General features: G+C 39.0%; 2 protein-coding genes and 1 long non-coding RNA gene across 10 annotated transcripts in view; 2 read left to right on the plus strand and 1 right to left on the minus strand.

Moving 5' to 3' along the window:
- TBC1D23 (TBC1 domain family member 23) overlaps positions 1-11,759 on the plus strand; it is a 33,163-nt gene extending 21,404 nt beyond the window's left edge. For 4 of the 7 annotated variants that reach the window (XM_086883035.1, XM_086883037.1, XM_086883034.1 and 1 more), the window contains 6 exons: positions 299-441; positions 2,077-2,121; positions 5,125-5,213; positions 7,966-8,101; positions 8,596-8,790; positions 9,984-11,759. In XM_086883035.1, the coding sequence (XP_086739161.1) occupies positions 299-441; positions 2,077-2,121; positions 5,125-5,213; positions 7,966-8,101; positions 8,596-8,790; positions 9,984-10,065 (690 nt within the window). In that variant the 3' untranslated portion in view covers positions 10,066-11,759. The remainder of the gene's footprint in view (positions 1-298; positions 442-2,076; positions 2,122-5,124; positions 5,214-7,965; positions 8,102-8,595; positions 8,791-9,983) is intronic. The other 3 variants (XM_086883039.1, XM_086883040.1, XM_086883038.1) reach the window with 1 other exon arrangement.
- Positions 11,760-11,960: 201 nt separating this feature from the next.
- LOC111939847 (uncharacterized) lies at positions 11,961-14,379 on the minus strand. Its single transcript, XR_002869358.2, has 2 exons — positions 14,290-14,379; positions 11,961-13,491 (listed from the first exon to the last, which is right to left on the minus strand). It is a non-coding gene; the product is annotated as an uncharacterized LOC111939847 (long non-coding RNA).
- A 65-nt stretch (positions 14,380-14,444) lies between these two features.
- NIT2 (nitrilase family member 2) lies at positions 14,445-25,346 on the plus strand. Of its 2 annotated transcripts, none has more exons than XM_023942265.2 (10): positions 14,445-14,719; positions 16,665-16,783; positions 19,121-19,241; positions 19,362-19,450; positions 20,776-20,869; positions 21,851-21,925; positions 22,346-22,424; positions 23,067-23,165; positions 24,181-24,236; positions 24,641-25,346. In XM_023942265.2, the coding sequence occupies exons 1-10, from the start codon at positions 14,692-14,694 to the stop codon at positions 24,727-24,729; spliced, it is 849 nt and encodes a 282-aa protein (XP_023798033.1). In that variant the 5' UTR covers positions 14,445-14,691; the 3' UTR covers positions 24,730-25,346. The 2 variants fall into 2 exon arrangements, with proteins under 2 accessions (XP_023798033.1, XP_086739169.1); XM_086883043.1 differs by having other exon boundaries at positions 14,677-15,007.
- The last annotated feature ends 537 nt before the right edge of the window (positions 25,347-25,883 follow it).

The following is a 25,883-nucleotide window of genomic DNA, read 5'->3' on the forward strand; positions in this document are numbered from 1 at the left end:
TAGCTTTTAATCTAGATGCAGTGTATCACTAACGGGACTCCTTTGTCTAGATGTCCATAGCAGAGTGCTCAGAAATGTAGTCTGTCAAGCTTGCTTTATAGGATGATATTTTCCTCAGTCACATGTCATTGCTGTTATTTGATAGAGCTCTGAAGAAATAATCAGTTGTGTAATTAAGGTTCTACTGTGTACCAAAAAGTAAATTGCTGTTCTGTAGTCTGTTTCCTTTTTAATAAATTCATTGAGATGAAATAATATACTTTTATATGATTAATCCTGAGAGGAGTTACTTTTTCAGGGTGATTCTCCAAATGGTTCAGGTGATGGAAAAGGAGTGAAGTCCCTAGTGAATAAAATGACGGTTGCTTTGAAGACTAAGTCTGTGAATGTGAAAGAGAAAGTTATCAGTTTTATTGAAAATACATCTACTCCAGTGGACAGGTGCGTCATTTATGTCACTGTGCGTTAGCTGGGAGAAGTTTATTTCATGTGGCTGTTCTGTAAGTGTGAAAACTGCGCTAATTGAGAACAAGTTGCCTTAAAAAACTGAATATCAGGGTTTTAATTCTCTTAACCCTACCCTCATCACACATTTTGTCATGATCCAGGGAGTGTACTGCTGTTCCTTAGTATTGCAAGGCCAGTGTGGGTCCCTGTTGCCTTGATTGCTTATCTAGAATTTGTCATTTAATTTCACTTCTTATAATGTGTCAATTTTGTGTTCAGTCTAAAAGTGAACAATGATTTCAGTTCCTCCCCATCCTGACTCTAATGGAATAGATCAAAGACAGCAGAATTCTGGATAGGTTTTTTCAGTTGGTTGGTTGATTTTGTTCTGTTTTGGTTTTTTTCACCGCTGCATCTTGCCAAATTGAGTTTACCTCTTTTAAAGAGCCTAATTTTTTTCAAGTCCTTGTGTAAAGCTGCTTTCCTAATCCAGAAGTTCAGAATCCACCCTTGTTTAGTTTTTGTGTCTTCAAGAATGAGAATGTGCAAGTAGATTGAAGAACACTTTCAAATTTGGAAGACATCATTCCAATACATACCTTAACTAAATACAAGAATAGCAGCTTTCATCTGTCAGAGCTTTAAATAAAACACCTGTTGTAGTTCTTTAAATTCTTTGAAGATGTATGTTGAATACCAAGACACTGGTATTCAGGAGTCTCAGAGACCTAGCATGTGTTTGATAGCAGGATTTAAAATATCAAAAGAAGAGTAGTTTTTAGTAGTTTTGTTCCTCAGATCATTCCTTCTGTTTGTTTTGGAAAATGTTTTTCTAAATTACTATTATTACTTTTATTTCACAATTAGAGGAAAAAATTCTTAAGTAGTGTTTGGTAGTAGCTTTTGCTGTGTGAAGAATTAAACTTACACATTTGTGGTTAACTCTTAGGGCTTACCCAAATTTCTGAGTGGTGAAAAATTAATGCCAGAATTGGGGAAATTCCCTCTTCCAACTTGTCATTATTTATGTTTTAGCCACTGTAGATTGCAGATTCATATGAAGATGGAACTTCCTAATTACTATTAACTGCTGTTATGATTTCTTAAATCAGGAGTTCATAATTCTGTAATTAATGTGAAGATTTAAACTGAAAGAGGGTAAATTTAGATTAGATATTAGGAAGAAATTCTTTACAGTGAGGGTGGTGAGGTGCTGGCAGAGGCTGCCCAGGGAAGCTGTGGCTGCCCCATCCCTGGCCAATGCTCAAGGCCAGGCTGGATGGAACTTTAAGCAATGTGGTCTAGTGTGAGATGTCCCTGTGCAGGGCAGGGTATGGAACATGTTGCTCTTTAGGGTACCTTGCAACCCAAGCCATTCTGTGAAATCAAGTACTGCTTGCATTTAAGCCATAGGTAGCATAAGAAATTCATCTTTTATTAAATTTTTTTTTTTTTTTTGCAAGTATTCTTTTCCTCATGTCCAGCTTTCATGAAGCCTTGTTTTTATTTACAAGCATCCTCCTTGAAGAAGGTACATTGCCAATATAGAGAATTTCAGCTATTTATCTAGGTTTTTCCTTTACATTTTTTTAATTCTTTTGTTCTGTCCTCTGCCCCAATGTACTGTAGAATACCTTTCAATATTTCCTGGCCAGACAGAGCAAGCATGGAGCGGTAAGCTTGATAATTAAGCAGTCTGACTAAAACCACCTTTCTTGTATTTAGCATGGCATCACAATGTTTGTAAGCATTGGTTACACTGACAAGATTGCTTGCATATTTTGATATTAATTGAATTTTTTTAAAATATATTAAAATTTTCTTTTTACAAGCACTGGTCAAGAGACTAAAGGAAGAAAAAGAATGTATTGGCAGTGCTTTCTTAGTTTCTGCTTTGTTATTTCTGTCCTCTTCCTTACTATTGCTTTTTATAGATTTTTTTTTTAACCTGTCATTTCCTATGTACATTTTATTAGTAACCTGTAATAGTAAAAGACACAAAAAATACTGAACACATTATGCCTTAAGGTTCTAACAAGAGAGACTATAAGTATGAAAAGTAAACTTTTCATAAAACATCATCAGAACTTAGACATGACAGGGAACCCATATGGAAATTCTGTCTGGAAGTCTCAAACTTTTATGCTTCTTATCACATGGTAATAGAACATGCTGAAAGAAATAGACATGCTCATTACTGGGAAAAGAAAAATTGAAAGTAAATATGCTTTTGCAATTCTATCTTATCTTGTTAACATAATTACTGCATTTCATGCAAACGTGGAGGCCCTTCACATTTGCCTCACATACAGTGTCTTATAATGATTTCAGAAATAAAAATTGTGAATTGAGTTTTTATAAATTGACTTGTGGTAATTGAAGAGCAGTTCATGCATAATCACTTTCAAACTTTGGTTATGCTTTAGAAGTTCTGTAGCTTTTGACCTTCTTACACTGAAATGCATGGAAATTAATGGTAGCTGAATTATTGAAAATTTTAAAACTGGATTTTCAAGGATTTTTCACTAATTTTTCTTTCAAGTAGTTTGCACATAATTTGAGCTGGGATTCACCCAAAAGCATCACAGAAAGGTATTGTTCGTGTGAACAAAATCAGTAGTAATGTTAACCAGTATTCTGTAAAAGAAAAGCAATAGGAATGGCCCAACAGCACACATGTTTTGTTAATTCAGAAATACTAAAGATCATGGGGATTGTACCCCACTTTTTGTTGATCTGTTTCTAGAATATGGTAACAAATGTTAAAATACCAAATTAAATATATGGTGACTCTACAAGTCAGAGATGTATGAATCTGTATTTGTAACCAAGAAGTTTTGATATATTGAGATTTTGCTTTGATTATTTTGCATATTCCTTTCACTCCTATTGCACATCTTCTTTCATTGGGTAGATGTAATAATAAATTAGTTCACACTGTATATCCCTGGAGTATTTTCTTAAAATTACAGTTCTTAAAAACCTAGAATGGCATTTTTTCTGTATCCATTCAATTAGGTCTACTTTGTGCTTATCACCAGGATGTTTCCTTTGGTAGGTTTGCCACCAAAAGACAATGCATTCAATTTGTAGCCATGTAATGATAGCCTGCCCTGTCAACAGGTTAAAGAGAATAAATTTCTAGTTTAAGATGTTACCAGGCTTTTATAAAGTAGCATTTTACTCTCTTGTTTACTCTCTTGTCTTGACTAACTTCAGTTGATAAACACCAGTGAGATCTGCTCTTAGATCCTCTATGTATAATTCAATTTGACAATATTTGAATTTGCTGCTTCTTACTCAATTGGTTATGTTTTACTAAAGCATATTTACAAAATAATATGTATTCCGTATGGAAGCACTGCCCTCTTGAATTGTCAGTGTCATTGATGCTTATTGTCTTAAACACTAATGAGCATGTTATTGTATGTTTAGTTTTGTGCCATTTTAGACCACATTTCTGTTTGTTTTTTAACTTTTCCTTATTTTGTTCATATTACTAAATTTTACCCATAGAAAATGTTGTTTTCTAACTTTTAATTCTACGTTTAACTATCCCTAAGTAGTAGAATTAATTTACCTGTTACTAAACCTGTTCCCTGTCCAGCTTGGTTCTAAAGTAGCATGTAAACTGGAGTTTGTGAATATACTTAAAACAGGAGGCAAGGCTTAGAGTTGGTAGGAAAAATAAATGCACAGTATGGGGAAGGAGGTTATTGAACTGGAGGAAAGAGACAGGCAAGTTTTTTGGTTTTGAGTGTTGTAAAACTGCTAAGCATTGCCAGTTCTAAAGGCTAAAATTATGAACTGGTTGGTTTTTTCAGAAATTGACTATTTTGTTGCTTTCTGAACTTTCAGGTTTTTGTCTTATTTTTCAGGTATTCTCTACAGTTCAGAGCAAGAGCTTTTAATTCAGCTGTGACCATGTAATTGCAGCATTCTGAGCTGGAGCTTTAAAATATCTCAGGGCTGTCACACATTAAGACTCAGTTGTCTGTGTCATTTGATATAATCTGTAGAAATAATTTAAATGTGATTTTTGACATCAATATCACAATAGTGCTGGGATTGTAGCAATAGGAATTGTTTGAGTAAATATTTCAACATTTGACTCAAGCTGGAAGTAGTGAGCAGGAAGTCATGATTTAGACTGCAGTGGATGGTTTGTAATAACCCCACTGTGTAGTTCTTAAGGCATTTTGTTATCTTTTGAAGAATTTACAAGGAAAAAAATAACTTCCAGACATGTTAGTTAAATCTTTGTTTTTCACTTCATCTGAATTTGGCATCCTTGTGAAGTTGCCCTGACTGTCCAGTTATGTTTTAGTTTTATGCTGGAAACTTAGCATGTTGTCAGTTTTCAGGTCTCTAATGTGTGTTGCTATTTGAGAAGGTGAGCAGAAGTTGGGGGTTTTTGAAACAAAACAACCTTTCTTTCCACTTTCTTTGTTACAAGAGTCAGCCTCACAAAGCGACTGAACTATGTGCTTTCTCTAACCAAGTTGCTTGATGGGTCACTCAGGTCTTCCTTGCAGGCAGCTTCATAAATTATCTTGTCTGTTGCACAACTGTGTTTACATTTTGCTAATATGTTACTGGGGAACTCAGACCATCAGTTTGAAAGATACTTTTCTTCTCCTGTCCCATGCCCTCTCCTGCCCTTTTCATTGCCAACAGACATGTCAGCAGCAGTGACAGAGTTGGAAAACCCTACCGTGGTGTGAAGCCGGTATTCAGCATTGGAGATGAAGAAGAATATGATACTGGTACAGTAGAAGATTTTCCTCTTACCTAGATTATCTTATTTAGGCAAAATTATTAAGTTAGACTAAATCAAAGAGTGTCTCTTACATCTTTGTCTTGCAATATGATACTTGTCTATTATTGTTGTACATGTGTGTTATGGTAATGCCTAGGACCAGCCCTCTTCAAATACATAGTAGCAGATTAAATAAAAAATAATTTGTGGTAGGCACCAAACAGTCAACAGGAAGAAATTGAAATAAGCAGATGTAGTGGATCTTTTGTCTTTACTTGTTATTTCTGTAACAAAGATCTTTTTCTACACTGATCTTGTATGCATAAACTAGCAATTGTGCCTTTATTACTCTCAACAGTAAGCAAAATATAGATTTAGTTTGGCTGATGTATCTCAATTCAAATGTCTAGTATTGTCAGTTAGTGTAATGCTCTGAATTTCTGAAACATAGTTGGAGGTAGACTTTAAATGGCTAATGTGCGCACACCTCTCCAGCATTTCAGACTTTGCTTTTCATCACTGAATCTATTAATAAAGGATTAATCTCTTGATAAGCATGCTGGTTGCTGTAGGAAAAAACATGCAATTTTTATTTAAATTTTTTATCTAGCTGAAAAACTGCAGGCAAAACTAGAGCACCACACATTTCATAAAGGTTTGGAGGTTTTTTGAGAGCAGTTCTAACATTAGAATGGTGCAGACCTACTGCTGTCCTGATTTTGCTCTGGTAGTTTTAGCCAGTCATCATCTCACAAATAACTCTTTTGTGGCCAAAAGGCGTATTTGGCTTCTGTAGGAGAAACAAGTAACTAGTCTGAGAATCTTTGACATGCAAAAGAAACAATTCAGGAAGATTAATGAGAGTCAGAGGTTTAAATAACATGGATGACAAAACAGTTGATCATTATCTGCAATAAAAATTTTGAAGGAGCAAAGTGAAATTATCAGGCAGAAGCTTTAATGCTAACAAGATTTTTCTCCAAATGCCACGTGATTAATTGTGCACAGTTCTGTGAGCATCCATAATAGTGTTTGGCAAAGTCTGTGTAGATTCAGAAAACCAGCTCCCCCAAGACAGATTGTCTAGAACACATTTTCAGTAATGGTTGTTTGCTAAGTTCTATTAATTATTTGCTTTTCAAAACACTATTACACTTGGTAAGTAAGTAGAATCAGAGTAATTTGAGTGAGCAAAGCCAACACATATGAAGTGAAATACATATAATCTTGATACAAAAGAATGCAAAAAGTGAACCTGTTTCTGTATAATTTGTTTTGTGAAGCTTTAGTGTTTGAGGTTTTGCAGTCAGTTGTAATTATTGCAGCCTGCTTCAGGTGGATCTGCTTGAGCAGGGGAGTTGGACCAGGTGACCTCCAGAGATCCCTTGTGTCCTCAGCCATTCTATCATTCTGTGGCATGAGGGTGGATTATTGTTCCATCTGTTTCAATTCCATTATCTATTTTTCAGTGAAAGCGTTTTCCAAAGTGTGTTTCAAATTCTGAATTGCATTGAAGTAAATAGTTAACAAAGTGTAGGAAAGTGACTTTGAAAAAGGCTCTTTAAAGAGCTGTCCTGAGTTATTTCTGAGAGTAATTTGTATGGCGTTAATATAGTTGATTGTGTTAGATAACTAGATTGCTTAAATTATTTTAATGTAGCACCAAAATTACTCTGTAAACATAATCACCACCTTTAGACATAAAAGCAGTATTTTGCAACTAAGTAATAACATGTGCAGGAGTTTGGGGTGTTTCACAGAGATCTGTGCTGAAAATTTAGGGTTGGAATATGTTCTTAAAAGTCCTTTAAAAAGGATGTGAAGCCAAAGACGGCAATTTTTGCTAATGATCCTAGGTTATTTGAGATAGTGAAAGCAGACTGAGTCTTTTGCTAATCTGAATGACTGGGTAATAAAATGGCACATGAAGTTCAGTATGAATTTAACGCAAGAAAGACATTTAAAAAACCCCACCCACTTTTAATTTCAGATCCAGTTGTGGTAGAATGATTTGGCTGTGTCCAGCAGCTGTGGGTTTATAATAAGTAAGCAGTCATTAGCAGTCAGAAAAGGAAATCAAATCCTCAGAAATCTATGGTTCACCCACACATTAAATATTGTGTGTCTTCTGCCCTTGATATCAGAAACAATGTTTGAACAGGAGGAGGGTCATAGAGGAGTAAGAATAGTGAGGAAAGAAAGATGTGATATTACTTTCAGAAAAGGCACAGCTGAATGTTAGAAGTTTTCTTATGTGAAAGAGGCATTTCAAGGGAGAGAAAGTGGTCCACAAAAATAATGTCTGGCCTTGAAAGAGATCAACAGGTGTTCATTTCTTCTTGTAAAAGAGACTAGAAGCCACAAGAAGAGAGTCTCCTGGACTGAAGTTGGCTTGGTTTTGGTACTCCTTGCCACAAGATATTGGTGGTTTAAATGCAAAGGGTTTATATGGCTTTGAGGAAAGTCTGGACAAGTCCATGTGAAAGAAACCCATGAAACTTTACTGAAGGGACAAATTAGAACAACCTGAGATACCTCCTGAGCTCGAGATACTTTTTTGTTCAGAGAAAATTAAGAGAGAAATATCAGATATACCTTTTTCTTTCTTCCCTCTCAATGATTCTGTATGGTTAGGTACACCTGCTTTGAACCAGTGTAGCTGCAGTGGCTTTAAACATACTGAAAAATTGGCTGATGGGTGTGAAAATGCTTGTTTTGGGTTTTTTTGTTAACGTTTTTACCCCCTCCATTCAAAACAGATGAAATTGATAGCTCCTCAATGTCAGATGATGATCGAAAAGAGGTTGTCAACATCCAAACGTGGATAAATAAGCCTGATGTGAAGTATAACTTTCCATGTAATGAAGTAAAAGAAAATGGACATATGTTTCCCAGGTACTGAAATTAATCCTAAGTTCAATGAAAACATCCATCTTGGTACACATTCTAAAAAAAAAGTGTTGGTCACTTAATTTATCCATTATATTAAAGTAGAAAATGGAAGTGTGAACAAAGTGTTAATGTATTTGCATTCTTGTATTTGCAGTGTCATAGAAAGGTAATTATGTATAAAACCTGGTGTAAAGTTTTGCTTTGAAGATAGTAAGAAAAGTTGAAGGGGGAGAGAGGGTCTTGGAGGTACTTGCCATGCTCTGTGCACCAGTAGTGTTGGGGAGGATGCTATGCTTGTTTTCAGAAATGGCCATGCTACAGCACTCAAGGAAAATCAGAAGTATTTTGTAGAGCTTTCTTAATTAGATGACAGTATTAAAACTGTTTCTTAGGTTTGGTAGCGGTATTAATCTCCATGTAGTTTATTCGTAAACATTTCTAAACAGTTGATATTTAATTCATTAAGAAAACTAATAAGTATTTTTCTTCTCTTCCAGTCATCTCCTAGTCACAGCAACTCATATGTACTGTTTGAGGGAGATTCCATCAAGAAAGGGACTGGCTTACATACAGTCTCGACAGGCACTCAACTCTGTAGTCAAAATCACATCCAAGAAGAAACATCCAGAACTGATCACCTTTAAGTATGGAAATAGCAATACTTCAGGCATAGAAATTCTGGCAGTTGAAAGGTAAGCCATCTCAGTAGCAGAGGTGTAAGTGGTAATGATATCCAGGATGCTGGACACTGGAAGTCAAGGGTATGCTGTAATTCACAGAATTGAGTTCAAAAGTAATAGTTTTTATTTAGGAATGTATAATTCAGATATGAACTAGGAAAAAAAGATTTGCCAGCAAAATGGTGAGTATTTGAGACCCAGAAGTGAGGAACTGCAACTGCAGTTGTTAGGGATGGGATGTGTGCAAATGTTTTCCTTTTGTAATAGGTCTTAAGCGAAAATGAAGTGAACAGTTCTCTGCAGCAAAAATATGGATTTGTGAAAAATGGCATTTATAAGTATGGTCATTTTACTGTGCAATTTTTTTTTTTTTTTTTTTTTTTTTTACATCTGACTCATATTGTCTGTGCAGTGTGCAAGGAGTCCAGAAGCCTAAACTCAAAACTCTAATTCCCTGAAATCTGATTCCTGGAAGTTACATGTAGCCATGCTCAGTATTTGCATGCTTAAGAGGGGGAAGGGGTCAGATAGAGCGATGTATCAGGCTTTTTTCCATTGGTGTAGCTTGCTGTTTCTTGGCACTCTTTTAATGAGGTTGCTGATACCAGCTGGATGTTTTCTCATCCTCTTCCTTGGAGAGAACTGTGTGCTGTGCAGTGGATGCTCTGTTTTCACAAGAGAGGAGAGATGAGTTGGAACCTGACTAGAGACGTTCTATGCTTGTTGGCTCCTTAGGTTTGTAGTAGGTCAAGAAAGATAAATTAAAATTTTGCAGAGAACTTTACTGCTTGTTGAACTCATCACTGCCTTGTAGACTGGAGCAGATTGATCTAGAGCTATCTATAGGAATTAGAAAAACAAAAACCACAAAAACCAAAATACCACAAAACAAAAACCAAGCAGGGACTGCTATGCTTCAGTCAGACAGTGATGTCTATGTAGAGATATTGAATGGCCTGACCTGTCCTGTTGTCAGCTTTTCTTTCCAAGATGGCCTGTGAAGTACTCAACAGTTCTAACTTCACAAAGAGAAAGTTTCATAGTATAATCAGGAATTAAATGTTACTTTCTTAGTATTTTTTTCATTTTAATACATTCCCCTCTTCCCTTCCTACTAGACAGAAGAAGAATGAAAAGAATTATGGAATTTATACTCAAAAATTTTATGGTGAATTAATGATGGCTTTTTCTAATTTTTTTTTAAGGTATTTGATTCCAAATGCAGGTGATGCTACCAAAGCCATTAAACAACAGATCATGAAAGTATTGGATGCCTTGGAGAGTTAATAACTAAAGACTTTGTAGAGACCAGTTTATAAAGAAGAAGCAACCAAGATACTGTATGTGGACACAAGCTGACTGTTTCCCAACTGAATACTAACTTAAGAGAATTTTTCTGTTTGCTGGTGGGAGTGCCTGAGTAGCAGGCTTGAGATAGGGTAAATTATTATCCATTTCTGAACAGGATTTTTGTTTGGGTTATTTTTATTTTTTTATTTTGTTATTTGTTTTGTTTTGGAGAAGTGTTTATTATAAAGGTCAGTTTGTTTCATTTTAATGCAGCCTTGCTGGGACTGATCTGCATCTTTGCAAGAGCAGATGCAGCTGGGTTCATGTTAAGTGTGTGTTAAAGGAATGGGGGGACTGAGATACAGAGGAGCAGTTGAAAACACAATGGTTTTTAAATTGTTATCCCTTGCAAATAAGATGTCTCCATTGCCTACAGTCTAGAAATTTGATTTTTCCTAGCTGGTAGTATCAAAGATTAATTAAAAATTTAGCTTTTTGAGCAGAGCAGATAGAAATCTTAAAAACACCATTTTCACATTAAAAATGGTTAAGTCCAGTTTGGGCTGCAGATAAATGGAAAAAATACAAGCAATTTGTGAAATTAAGGGTTTTTTAAATGTCTTACCAGCTACTAGGCTAAATAACTGGAATTGGTGGTAAGGATTATTTTTAAATACTGATATTACCTGTAGTTTTTACTACAGCAGTGTGATTTTTTTTTTTTTAATTATGCAAAATTTTACATTTCATAGGTCGAGGCTATTTCCCGTATAAAAATGAGTGTGTGCACTGAAATGCATGTTTCATGACAGAATATGAAAACAAGTTGCCTTGCTCCTCAGAAACAAAATATCTAACAAATTTAGATGTTTAAAACCCTTCAGGTCAGCACTAAAGTGAGTACACCCTGACCAAAGGTGTGTTCAGCAAGAAGATGAATGCACACAAAACCAGGGAAGAAATTCTAGTGCTGGCTGCCTTCATTGATTCAAGCATTTGTAACACTTCTAAATTAATAAATATTTGGGAGATGGCAACTGATACGATTGTTCATCATAAGCTTTCCATTTGTTCAAGAGTTGTTCTCTTGTTCAAAGCTCAGTACAGGAATGTTCTTACAGACAAGGCAGAGCATCTTTGTAGACTGATGGTAAATCACCAAAAACTATAAAGATAATGGGGATTAGTTTTGCTGCATAAAATCTTCTGAGTACTTGAATCAAAGCCTATGATTTGGTACTTCATCAGAAGGTAAAATAAGTTAAACTGACCTTTATAAAAAACATTTATTCTAAGTTATTTTACTAGGAATCAAGCTAGGGCACCTTAATTCTTGAACTAATTTTTTTTTTTTTCTTCTTAGTATCTGAGTAAACACCAATAGAACTTGAACTGTTGAGAATATTTGCATGAAATTGCACCTGGGCCAATGCTCATGTATTTATAGTTTTGCCCAGCAGCTGTTGTATTACATTTTCCTCTTCCTAATCCCTCCTGAAAATATCCTCAAGAGTCTTTGACTCTGTGCCTACTTCAGCAACAAGATTTTTTCATGTAAAGATGTTTGTGCTACTGTTTATAAACTACAGTTGTAAATAAACCAGTACAATTTGAACATAACTTGTTCTGTCAGAAGGCATTTAGTTGCATACTGTGTAAATTCTCTGAATCAATTAAAAGTTTTTCCTAAAGGTGTTTTGTAAATGGAAGTGAATTTGATCTTTGGAGTGGAGGAAGCTGATTATGGATCATAGGGAGCTACTGCCATGACTTCTTAGTGTAAGTATTTCAGAATTTAAGTTAATTTCACTAAGGAGTTTTGGGGGAGCATTCACGGAAAGATCAAAGTGAATTAAAAAATAATCAAGATATAAAAAAGGTTTCTGCATAAATTCCAGACTTCTCAGCATCGTATTTTTATTATGAAAATGTTTACAGAATGATACAACATGTTTCTCCTCCTCAGGAGGGGGAGAAGTGAAAATGATACTCAGTTGTTAAACAGGTATATTTGAGTATTAAATGTGGAACATGGCTAATGTGTATGTTTCACTCTGAGGACAGCAAATACAGAAGACCTTTCTTCAGCAAGTAAAGCAACAGGAAGTCAGTTCTTAAGTCCCTTCTGTGTAGAAACATACAATCCAAGCTGTTTTGAGGCTAATTATTTGTAAATTTTAGGGAAATGTACAAGTTATCAGCAGACCTCTTAGCTTAAAAAGCTCAGCCCAAACTATGAATAATTTCAATGGTACTGGTGTATCTCTACCCACAGTTTAAGGCCCACTTTTGCCTTATAGTGTACACACCTGTAGTTATTATTTTTGTTATGAAACTTGTACTATTAAGCAGAAATTTTAATTACAGTACTGCAGCAACATTTTTTGAAAAGAAAACCCCAAAATGTTGGTATGCTACTTCCTGTCCCTTTTAGCTTTGAGGATTTATTTTTTTTAAATTATTTGCTAGAGATGCGTTGGGTCTTGTTTTATTTATTGCATGCACACTGTCTATATTGTTGGATATAAGGTGACAGTTGTTATGATGCAGGAGTGATAGAAATGAGGTCTGGTGTAGGAAAGAAAGTCTTGGAGTAAAATTTCCCTGCCAAGTGAAAGCTCTTACCTTTGTGTCACAGTGAGAGTTTGTGCTTCTGTGCTCACTGATGGCTCTTCACTTGTCTCACTAATTCTTTTAGATTATGATTTGTATGAGAATTTGTAAAGAATTTTACATACTGTTGATTGCAGAGTTGCAATTTTTAAAATTGCCTTTTCTGTTAGCCCTAATACATGGGTCTCACCTGTGATTGTATCTTTTCCTTCCAACTGCATGTCAGCTGTGGTTTCAAAACTTCAGCTACTGCCAAGTAAGCTTTTTCAACATAGGCGTTGTCTACTGAATGTGTGAAAAGTTTCCTTTTAGGGAAGGAAAATGGTGGTACTATGTAACTTCTTCTACTGGGCATACCTAGTGCCATCAGATACTTTTGTTTGGATGCTTGAAAAGAATACATTTTATCTCTGAGCCATGGGAAACTGGATTTTTGGCCTGTGCTTTGCACCTTGAAAGGATGACACTACCTAATTTTTTATTCTTTTTCTTATTTGGGAAGAAGTTGGGAGACAGCTGTTCTTTGCACCTGGAGCCCTTCAAAGTGTGATATTTGGAGAAAAAAATTACAAAAAAATCATACATGTTCTTTTACCACCCTGGGCATGTATAAAAAAGGAGGGAGGGAGGCCTGCTAAGGGCTGCTGCACTGTCTGTTCTGCCATCCTTTGGCTTGGTCAGATTGGGATGAGTGGTTCTCTTTTCTGCTCCAAGGGGCAGGTTGAGCAGTTCTCTGGTTGAAGGAAGGTTTGTAATTGTTGAACACAGTAGTGGTTATGCACTTCCATCCTTTATCTCTCTCCATGTTTCCTGAAAGGGAAGGTGTGTAAGAGATTGATCACCCTGGGTTACCCATTTTATCTTTACCCATTCTGTCATTGTGTGCTTTCAGCTTACAGACACAATCTTGTGCGAGAAATATTGCTACACAATATAAATCTACAATTCTACGAGCATTCTAGCATCTACAATTCTACATCTTTTCCAAGGCTGGAAAAGATGTATGAGACAGCAATGTTTTGTGCTGAGTAAAGGGGAGCACTTGGGGTTTAAAGCCAAGGAAGAGCAGCATGGTACTTAGTGTGTAGGTTTCACAGAATTGGCAGTCTTGGTCAGGACCTCTGAAGCTCATCTAGTCCAAGTGCCAAGGCAGGGCCACCTATAGAGCAGGTGACACAGGAACTTGTCCAGGTGGGTTTGGAATGTCTCCAGAAAGGGAGACTTCACTGTGCAGCCTGTTCAGTGCTCTGCCGCCCTCAGTGTAAGGAAGTTCCTCCTCATGTTGAGGTGAAACTTTCTGTGTTTTGGTTTATGGCCATTGCTCCTGTCCTGTCACTGGGCACGGCTGAAATGAGTCTGGCACCACCCTCTCGACAAACACCTTTGAGATGTTTATATGCACTTGTGAGATCCCCTCTCAGCCTTCCCTTCTCCAGACTAAACAGGCCCAGCTCCCAAAGTCTCTGCTCATAAGAGAGATGTTCCAGACCCCAAATCATCTTTGTTTCCTCCACTGCACCCTCTCTAGTATCATCCTGTCTTTCCAGCACTGAGGAGCCCAGAACTGGACATTGCTCCACATCTGGAGCACTGTGAAGGTGTTTGTACCTTGGGAGATGCCGTTCTTGTACAGAAAGACAGGGACGTCCCAGGTGAACGGGTTCCCTGTAAACTGGTACAGGTCCCTTGGGATGAGCCTTTAGCTTAAGGCTGCCAGGGGTTGTTGCGTAGGGCAGGGCAAAGAGGCTCCCGGCACAGCCGGTGCTTTGAGGGCTCCGCTGTTGCTGCCGGCGCTGAACGGGGAGCGCTGCCCGCTCTCTGCCGCCCTCACAGGCCGGGCAGAGCGGGGGTGCCTCATCCCGGCGCTTTGCCGCTCCGAACGCGGCTCCCGGCACCAGGCGGGGCCGGTCGAAGGCGGCCTGAGGGCGGTTCCGAGCAAAGCCGGGCCCGGGCCGGGACTGCGAATCCCGGCAGTCCCCGCGGGCCGCGCCCGCCCGGGCGGTGCCGGGAATGCGGGCGGCCGGCGGAGCCATGGCGTGTGAGTGGGAGCCTTTCCCGTCCCTCTCCTCCCGCGGTCCCGGCGCCCGCCCGGCCGGGAAAGGCTCCGCGGGGCGCTGTCCCGGGTGCCCAGCGCCTCCCCGGTGGGATCGGGAAAGGCCTCGGGCCTGGCCGCTGGCACAGCCTGTGGAGCCGGGCAGGGAAAAGGGAGCTGCCCTGGCGCTCCGCTGGGCACAGACCGGGAGACAGCGCTCGCCCTGCAGGGACCAGCTCCTCAAGAAACGCGAACAAACCGGGCGTGCTTCGCTTCAGCTGATAGAAAACAAAAGCAAGCGTGTTTTGTAATGTAGTGGTGCAAATGGGAACCATTATTTTACTCTGATGCGCTTTTACCTGGTTGTGGCCTACGTTGCTTTAGGCTTATCCTGACAATTGCTTTTAAAGAAGTTTTTGAGGCAGCTGGTCAAGGCTGGGGGCGAGGTCTCTCTCTACAGCACTGCTGCGCATTTCTCTGTATTTCTGTTACTTCCACATCTCAGTGTTTGTAAACGAAACTGTGGCACAAGTACGTGTGTTCTGTTGTGGCTGAGCTTCAGTTTTGCACCTTATCAAACTCCAAACCTGAGGCATATAATATTATATTTATAGGAAATAATATATTTTATAGAAAAATAATATTAATTACCCTAATTACATTTCCTGGTGTTTTAAACATTATGGGGGTTTTTTTCCTAGTGCCTTTTTTTTTTTTTTTTTTTTTTTTTTCCTTTTAAGCTGAAATGTAAATCTTTGAGTGGCCAACTTGTCTGAATTAAAACACATTCCACAAATACTGAGAAATTTTTCACAGATCCCTAGTATGATTATCTCGGTGGGTCTGGAACCTATGGTTACATCTATTCAGAGTACCAGATAAGCTTTGTTTGCTCCATAGAGCCAACACTAAAAGTTTCTCACATGAAGAGTATCAAAGGGAGCAGTTAATCGCTTGCTTAACCTCTAGAAATTAGCTGCTTAGCTACTGAAGTGAGAATTAAATAGGAAAAAAGATGTATCTCAACTGCTTCTGACCCAATCTCATCTTCACTTGAGTCAGTTTCTAGTTTCCTGACCACTGGAACTGTGTTGCTTCCAGCTTTGTCTTTTTCTTATGGTGATATTTGACTGTATGATGGGGAATTTTTCAGACAGGAGAGGTACTATGAAACTGGGATACTTTTATAAAGCCAGAGAGGATGGGTTGGTTGTTTGGTTTGTGTTTGTTTCAAAGGAAACAGTTCTACCTGATCAGGTTGTGTTTTCCTACAGCCTGGGGTACCCAGAGATTAATGGAAGAAGTCCAAGGGGTGTGCACAAAACTTGGTTACTTGGAGAGCCTGCAAATGTATATCCTGCTTAATGGAAGCAGAAGCTGTTGATAGCACTTGCAACTTGTCCAGAAACTAGTTTGCTAAGAAATGAATAGGAAAGATGTTAACCTTTCTTGGTTTTTATAGCCATTTCCCAGACTGGGTGTGAATTGAGGGATAAAAGCTAACAGTTCCTTTATTTGGTGCTTTTGGGATTATCCAGTCCTTTGGTGCACTAGTGACATTTTAGGAGATGTGTGTAATAACAAGATGGGTTCTCACAGTGCACAGCAGCTTGGGAAGAAAGGGCTGGGGGGACCTGTGCTCTCCCTTTCTGTAACATGGCTTCTTCCCCTAGAACATGGACTGGGTGTTGCTGGCATGTGAGCTCTGTGATCTTTGCAGGGTGGTGGCCATGCATGGCTCCCACTGGCAATCCTGGGGTTCAGTGCTCTCCCTGCATTGAAAGAGACTGTTTCCAGAGTGAGAGATAGGCTGCAGCCTGAGTTGGTAGTGGTTTGTGCACATGTTTATACATTATCTCATTTGTTTCCTTCAATGCTTATTACTGAATTCAAATTTGGAAGAGTTCCTGGAGGAATTCTGATTAATAATTTTTTTCTTTTCTGCCATCAGCCTTCCGCCTTGCTCTTATCCAGCTTCATGTATCTGCTGTTAAATCAGATAATCTCCAACGAGCCTGTGGACTGGTGAGAGAAGCATCAGCTAAAGGAGCAAAACTTGTGGCTCTACCTGTGAGTAAAGATCATGGCACACTTAGCCCTTGTGCTTCAAAACCTCTTTCTAGTGTTATTAATGACTATCTATTCCTCTTCCTCTCTGAATAGTTTAGATGCTGTATGAAGCTTCAAAAGAGCACTCAAAACTTAAAAATCCCAGGGATTGCACTAAGAGGTGGGGAATGAAAAGGGAAACAAAAAACAGGTTGATCTTTTTTGTAGTGTAGGATTCGGGTAAAGTTTTTGCTGACATAAATCCTAGGCAATGCCATCATTGATATATTCTGAATTTGGGTGACTGACACTGCAGTTTGAATCTTTACTGAAGAAGTGTAGAAAAAGGCAGTTTTCATCTAAAGAATGTTGACATGAAGGTGAAAGACAGTACACAGAAATGCTTTGCTGTAAGCATTCTAGATACATGAGAAGCAAACTAGACTTAAAACATATTTCCAGCAGGTCATTTGTGGTTGAATTATGATTGACACATTTCTCTTGTGACTTCCATGTGTGGAAACATAAATAGCCACTTAAAATGGTCAACCACTTCTGACCTACTTTTTGCTCTTTGGCCATAATTCATTCACTTTGCTGAATTTTCACAATAGTTGTGCTGACAACAGGGTGGTCTTCCCAGTGTAGCTTTGAGCTTTTCTATTCTCCTCATGGGGTTGTGTTCACTTGTGTTACTCCTGTACCCTGCAGCATCTGACACAGGAGTGCAAAGTTCATCTTTGTGTGAACTTTGGGTCTCAGTTTTACACACAGAATGGTTTCTCTCTTGATGTCATGAGGGAAGCATTGAGCAACCTTCCCAGCTCCTCTGTGCTGACATGGTTCTTGTGTTGCAAACGTGACCATTCAGTGATCTCCCCGGGCCTCCTGTGTAGAGATTACCTGTTATTTACTGGTTTCATCATGTATACAAACATTGAATTTTCCAGACTTATTTAGCTGAGATACTCACTTTGCCAATAATGATTTATGCTTTTAGAATAGGAGTTGTCAAACATGGGCAAGGCATTTCACAGACTTTTGGGAGATACGTTTTGTGTTGACATTGGGGCATGGGCATGAAATACTGTCTTCCCTCTGTTGTTTCTTTGGGGGTTTGTTGGGTTTTTTTTATAACTTTATATAAAGATAAGTAACTCACACTGAATATATGAAGATGGAGGCAGCTGGCTTTGCTTTCACTTCTTTGAAGTTCAGCCCAGATTTCAGAAACCAGGGAAGCTCATTTTGACGGCCTGCAGAGACTTCCCTTCTTGCTTCTTCCATCTACAGGTTGTGCTGTGGATTAGCTGGTACCTGCTGGCCTAATGCCTGTATAGGGGAAAAAGCCCTTTCCATCATGGGTTCATTTATTCCAGTTCAGTAGAACCTACCTCAGTTGTTAAGAAGTTTGCTTGAGCAGATAAAGCAGAAATGTTTATTGTGCTAGTCACAGCTTGGGGTTTTTTTCTTCCCTTTTCTTTGTCGGGGGTGGGGGTGTGTTTGTCACTCCTGATGAGCAAAGGGAACAGTGGAGGTGTCTGGGCTGGGAGTCACTTTCTCACAGAAGAGAAGTTGCTGCCACAGTTTGATAGCCTATCTGTGGCCTCCAGCTGTATTCCTTCAGGGGACAAAAAAGTGTTGTGTGGGGTGTCTCACATCCTCTCAGAGCTGTCAAGTGTAATGCAGAGTGAAAATTCCTCTTATCTTGGGCATCTCAAATACCACTACCCTGCTTATTTTAGTATCTAAACTACCCTGTTAATCTGACAGTGTTAAGATAACATGCCTGGTTCTGAGGGATGGCAAATCTTTAGGGGACACTGTTCAGGTTGTCAGGAAATAGTGTTTAAAGGATTGGTTTAGCAAAGCAGTAAGTAATTTTGAGAAATGCATGCTTTTGCAAATGTCCTTCTAAAAATTAAAAAATTATGGGCTGAGGATGAGCATGAGCATTTCACAGTTTTGAGAGGATCTTTTGAGCTTTTAACCTGTCAAATGACCTGTGTGGAACTTGGCTCCTCATTCTGATGTGAGCATCCCTTGTGTTCTTGCTAAGCCCAGAGCAGCAGTGAAGTGCTAGCTTTACAGCTTGCATGATAGTCTTAGCTCATGTCCTGTTTGGCATGCACTCCACAAACACACCTGTTGTATTTTCAACAATTGTTCAAGTCTTTCTGGCCTCCCTGGCATTTTCTGGTTCATTTATTGAGCTGCTATAAACTAAACCCCTGTAACCAAAGGTTGTTTGAGAACATGATTAGAGAGGAATTTGAAAGGTTAGGTATGTCTCATTATAATGGTGTTACTGGATTTTATTTTAGCTTTTGATTTTATTTTTTTCTCATCTAATTCTAGGAATGCTTTAATTCTCCATATGGAACTCAATACTTTAAGGAGTATGCAGAGAAGATCCCCGGGGAATCAACACAAAAGCTGTCAGAAGTTGCAAAGGAGTGCAGTATATATCTCATTGGAGGTAGTTTACTCTTAGTGACCATCTCACTGGGGGGAAAATGGGAAATGTTTATTACTGCCATTGGATCAAAATTACACCAATAATACAGTGGGGGAAACCTCTGTTCTCACCTTTACAAAGGATCCATTCCAGAAGAAGATGGTGGAAAGCTCTATAATACATGTACTGTCTTTGGGCCTGATGGTGCTCTGCTGGCAAAGCATAGGAAGGTAAGACAGCAGAATATTGTTATGAAAAGTTTTCTCAGCAGTGTTGCACAAGCTATTTCATCTGTACTTAAAGGTGATATAAATTAGCAGAATCTTACTATTGTAAGTTGTGTACCATCACCCATGAAATTTCATGTAACTTTTATTTGGGGCATGTAAATACCACTTCAAAAGGTGGTCATAAATTTGTTCTGGATAAGGATGACAAAATAGTGGAAGGTGTAATTAGCTTTCCCCATATGCTGGGAAAACCATGATAAAGAATGAAACCTGATCCAACTCAGATATCTCTGTACCCTGGCCTAAGTCTAAAACACAGTGCCACTTGAGTGGGATCAGAATATTTCCTCAGCTTCCTAATGGATTTAGTTTTTCTGTTATAATAAATACTGTTCTTTACATACTTTGTAAAGTTTGTGCTATACGTGTGGTTAGTGCAGACATGCGGAGTCCAAGTTAAGCTGTCATTGCTATTTGTGGTAGATGTTTGCTTGTTGTCATCTTCCACCTCAACACTGCTTTGTGCCTTCTAGAAAACTGCCTCCCATTTGTAACTTCAGAGTCAGTTTCTCTTCATGGGACTGTTGTATTCATTCTTATCCCCAGTTCTTGTTCATGGGAGAGTGCACACAGGGATCACTCCATGAGTGAACAACAGGTTATTTCTTTCAAGGATAAGCCAGAAAAGGTAATACAGGGTTACATGGAACAAATAAGGTGGTGCAAAATCCCTCAGTGGTACAGGTATTCATGTATTCTGTTTGCTGATTCTTCATTAGCATCACTTACTAGATCACCTTGTGCAGTTCTGTGTTGCCTTCCACCTGTCACAGTACAGCAGTGTGCAAGCCCAGGAGTTGCTCATAGAATGGGTGCAGGCTTGTGCAAAGTATGAACAAATGATAAACTAAAACCAGCTCTGTTGTTAGGAACAGTCAGGAACACTCTCCATTGCAAGGGAGGGTTAAAGGCTGCTGCAGCCCCTCAGGGGCATCTGCATAGCTGAAGTCATGGGAACTTTTTGGCTCGGTGAAGGTGTTTTCTTGAGAAGCTTTACAGGAATGGGACTCAGATGTTAGAGACAATTCATTAAGTCAAGACATCTGTCTGTTTTGCATGCATTTGCAACTTTAGACATGTGTATTTCTGTAAAGAAGAAAATACTTTAAATCATCTTTGGGGGGTCTAATAATGTTAAGCAATGTTTACTTTGGATCCTGACAGAAGAGTAGTCTAGATAACAGTAGAAAACACATGCCTAAAGAGACTCAAACACCAAGTAGAGAAATTGTTAGTAATTGTTATTAATCATAGTATAATTGCAGGTTCATTTGTTTGACATTAATGTTCCTGGGAAGATACAGTTCAAAGAGTCTGAAACACTGAGTCCAGGGAATAGTTTCTCCATGTTTGACACGCGTGAGTACAAGACAAGCCCTCTCTTTTATGGAGCTCTACTACCGTAACACTACAGTCACTCTGGAGTTCTCTTCCCTTTCCTCCCTCCCAGCAGTGGGTTTTTAGACTATCAGATTGAGCATTTGATAACCATGGCAAATATAGTTTAAGTTTGCTTCAAGTGTTTGGGTCACTCCTGACACTTTTAAAAAGGCAGTGCGGTTGCTAAAGGACAGAGGAGTAGAAATGATTGAAACATATGTCACTCCACTTGCCTTAATTAAAGAATGGTCCTGTTGATTTGTTAGAGAGATGTGACTGTATTTTTTATAGCAGTTACAGCTTGAAAATGGTTCTTATAAAACATGGCCTAGAAAAGAAAGTATGTAGCAGCCTACACTGGTACATTGCTTCACATGAGGATGATATAATAATGGAGACAGTTAACTAAATCAGGAATCCCATTTCAACCTTCTTGCATCAACCACCTCAGATAAAATAAAGCAAAATGTCTACTCCTCCCCGCCCCATATTGCTCAAAAACTGACAGTGTCTGTTTACTGAGCTCTCCACAGAGTCTTGTCTGCCACAGTCACTTTCTCCTCCTTGCAATGTGCACACTCTAAGAAAGTACATGATTGTATTTTTACTCAATGGAAAGCAGGGAGTGTTTTCTTTTATTGAAAAGATATGAACTGAAAAAATTACAGCTAAATGAGAAAGGAACATGTTACACAAAGATCTGATACTACATGACTTTGTGGAAATGGCTGTTCTTAAAGGCTAAGTAAGACTGCTTCTCACAGTCTTTCTGTCATCATGAAGCATGAATTCTCCCCCACCAATAGCCAGTGCTTGTTGGACACACATTTAAATATAGCTCCTCCTGTTGCTGTGAGCCATGTAAAATAACAGTTGGCAGGATGTCCACAGGGAGTCTTGTGATTGTTTTGTGTACTCGTGCTAGTGATGTGACTGCTGTCTCTTGTGTTTTGAGAACAGCATACTGCAAAGTGGGCCTGGGCATCTGCTATGATATGAGGTTTGCTGAGATGGCTCAAATCTACGGCCAGAAAGGTGAGGCTGGGTCACCTAAGGGAACATGGGCAGCCCTAAGGCCAGGCCTAGGCAGGCTGGTTCTAGGTGGTATGTGCTGGGTGATCCCTGTGATCAGGCATTCTTATCATTGCCCAGTAACACAAAATGCATTCTGTGGCCAAGACTTTTACTCAGATAAGTGACTTCTCTCAGGGAGTAAAGTAACCATCACTTCCTGGTCCACATGTGGGGGTGGAGTGATGGAGCTGGAGATACCCCACAACAGCTCTTGGCTGATGTAACCTGTTACACATGGACAGGCTCTGTTTGGTTCCATTTTGGGCAGAGGCTGGGAAGTATGGAAAGAAACCTCACCCTAGGTGTCAGTGTGAAGGGCCACTCTAGGCTAAACCATCTTCTCCTTAATGATGCTTGAGTTCTAATTGTCTCTTAATAAAGGTTGCCAGCTGCTGATATATCCAGGGGCTTTTAACATGACAACAGGACCGGCTCATTGGGAACTCTTACAAAGGGGACGGTAAGAACACAGTAAGAGCTTATCTCCCTGTTCTAGGGGAGTTTTGGTGCATGGAACTGAACTTCCTTGTGTTCCAAATGACACCTGTGTGTCAGAAGTGGTGCTGCAGGACCACTCTACCTTCGGAGCTGTACCATCCCTCAAGCCTTGCATGGGACCCCAAACTGATTTTACTGTCAGGGAGAAAAGCAGGAAATTCTCGGTCTTGACTCCTGCCAGCGCCTGTTACGCCCTTTCAACAGCCCTTTCCCATGGTTTTATGAGCACCCTTCACACAATAATTCTAGAGAGAAATGCCAGCAACCATTTGGGAAATGCTCTAATTACAGGTAGAAGTAGAGATTCCTGAATGCAGTATTATTTATTCATTTGGTCAGCTTCAATCAATTTTGCTACACACTGAATGAACCTGTGAATTACATGATATTCTTTGTACTAACTCTGGAGCCAGATGCTAGAGATTTCTCTTTCCAGGCTCTTCTTTCCCTGACCTTTGTACCATTCAGAGTTTTGGCTAGTCATTTAGAGGTTATATAGCTTCTCCTTCAGAGTGGATTCTTTCTCTTCTGCGTAATTAAATGGTATTATAAAAACAATTCTTATCACTTTTTCCTCCCTTCCTTCATTTTTCTGTGAACACAGAGCTGTTGATAATCAACTCTATGTAGCTGCTGTATCTCCTGCTAGAGATGAAAAAGCATCCTATGTTGCCTGGGGACACAGCACTGTAGTAAATCCTTGGTGAGTTCAATAAAATAAACACCACCTATTTTTGGTTAAAAAAATACTTTAGTTGCTGGTCACACTTCAGTCCTACTTTTTCATCTACTGTTAAAAGTGCAAACTCTTGGTAGAAAGCACATGAGACTTGAGCCTTCCTTTTCAAGATCATAATTTAAAACAGCCAAACTGAAAAAAACAAGAAGGAAACTAGAACTAGTCTGAGTATATATTCATTTTGGTAGTAAAGATGCTACTTAGTCCTAGGATTTAGCATTAGTTTAACTGCTGGCCTTGCCACTTTGTCCTGAAGTTCAGTCCATTATATGCTATGCATATGGTAATACTCGATGCAGAAGCAAACCAGCTTAAACAGCACTATCTCATTTCCTCAAAGAACAACACTGACATAAGAGAGAACAAGAAGAATGTCTTCAGCTAGAGAAGAGAGATTCTGACTTGAGCAGAAGTCACACAGGTGCACAGGAGGTAAAAGTGACCAAATCTTTAGGCAGTTGCTTTTCTTTCAGATAAATCTACTGATAGCTTCCAGTTGTTTGCACAGTAAGAAAATCTTTGTCTATGTCTTGAGCTTTTATGTGCTGAAAGCAGTGACAGAACACATGATCATGTTCAGTAGTTCATGCAGAGTAAAAGTATACTGTCAAAAGCCAGTAGGATCCTCAAAGGAGAAAGTGTACATCTTGGCCAGTGTGGTTGTTCCTTTCTGCTGGAGGTGTGTTGCATGCTCACATGTGGTGGTTCTCAGAGTGGCTTTTATCACAGTTCTTGATCATTGAAAGACACTTATGTTGAGGATGTATATATCACATATAAAAAATGCCATGTATAAAGCCTGGAAGCCATTTCTGTCATGCCAGAGTTATGGATTAGGATGTTATTTTTAGGACAGCCCTGTCATTATAGCTGTAGGCATCAAGGCTAGGAACTCCTTTTCTGTACAAACAGCAGCAACTGGACTGATGCCTCAAGACCAGTGTGTTAATCCTGTGAACAAATGTGCTTAATTTTGCAGGGGTGAAGTCATAGCCAAAGCTGGGGCTGAGGAAACAGTTGTATACACAGATATAGGTAAGGGAAAAATTGTTTTGGCTTTTTCCTCACTTTTTTTCTTGAGTACACGTCATGACACTAAGGAGAGACAATTTTTCAAGTCTGTGGCCTTATATATGCAACTACAGATGATGCAGTATTCCTCTGCCTTGTCCACCTTTGCTGGGTTAAAGCAAGAACCAGCAGCACTTGGCTATACTGTTCTATATACAATACTCTGCAGCTGTACCCTTCTAGTTCACTTCCTTAGGGAAGAAGGTGCCACCTTAGGATAAAGCTGAGGCTTCCTTTAGCCCTGGCTGTTCACTTGCGCTGTGCTTTACCACCCCATTCTCCATCAAAGCTGCTATTTTCCCTCAGAGCAAGTCAGGAGCTTTCTTTTTTGGCTGCTGTTCTCTTAACTCTTTTCTTCTCCCCTGCAGATCTAAAGAAACTTGCAGAAATACGTCAACAAATTCCTATTTTAAACCAGAAGCGTTCCGATCTTTATGGTGTAGAGATGAAAAAGTGAAGCTGGGTGAAGAGGGAAAGTTCAGCTGTCACAATGGCTGTTGCCTTCATCTTTGGAAGGATTTCCTTAGTAGTTGTTCCACAATTTACTGCCAAATGTGCTGCTTAGGAAACCATCACATAACAAAAAACTTGGTGCAATTCTAATATGATTGAAATATAACATTTCATAGTACTTTGCAGCTGGGATAAAGATGGAGATGAAATCAGTTCAACACAGCAGTGATTAACATTGACTTTTATGCATCATAATGTCTTAGTTACCTTCTGAGGGCTGTTTTGTAGAACACAGAAATGGAATTCTTGTTCTCTGAAACTCTGTCTCAAGTCAGCTTTGAATTTTGAATTTTTCAGTGAATTATCAGAAAATCTAGAAGCATGATTCTTCTCACTCTGTCCTTTTTAGATGTACATGACTTAACCTAGGTCCTTGAATACCCTACTTCTAACTTGGGAAGCTTAAAATTTAACACACCGAGCAAAACAGGCCAAATTCTGCTCTTCACTACACAAGACACCACAAGAAGCTGCCAGACAGAGCTGCTCCTATAGAATCTGAAACAGTTTTCGGTTCATGTGTTTGTCTGGATCTCTGTATTAAATTCTTCTTATGGCAAATCTTGTTCATTGCTGAAGTGACATGGGTTACTGTGTTGCTAAAATAACTCAGACGTTGCCACACCTTTGCTCTCCATACTGCTTCCTTAATAGAATGTCTGAGTGGGCTTTAATTCTGCTGCCTGGAAAAGGCTGAGGGGAGTCAGGTTGGAAAACCTGTTACACTAAGTCCTCCTGCCCACAGTCTCCCAGAAGACTGTTCAGTGTTTGAATGCATTATTGCTATCATGGGCAGCTCCCATCCACTGCAGAGAAAACATTCCTTACTGTGCTGCTTTTGCTGGAGACAAACTGTGAACCATGGCTTTAAAATGCTGAGAACCAGCCAAGCATGTTGCACTTTTGGGTTTGGGTTGGTTTTTTGTTTGTTTTGTTTTTTTTTTTTATTTGAAGGAAGACATCTTTTAATGTAAAAAGCATTTACAAATTATGCTTTTTATTCCTTGGGATGGAAATAAGAAGCAACTTAACAGCCTTCACTGATAAGCTTTTCGTTTTCCAGCAGCATAAAACAACCCTAAGGCTAAAAGTGACTTC

This window comes from Cyanistes caeruleus, chromosome 3, assembly GCF_971803275.1.
Source record: "Cyanistes caeruleus chromosome 3, bCyaCae1.hap1.1, whole genome shotgun sequence".
Taxonomy (NCBI): domain Eukaryota; kingdom Metazoa; phylum Chordata; class Aves; order Passeriformes; family Paridae; genus Cyanistes; species Cyanistes caeruleus.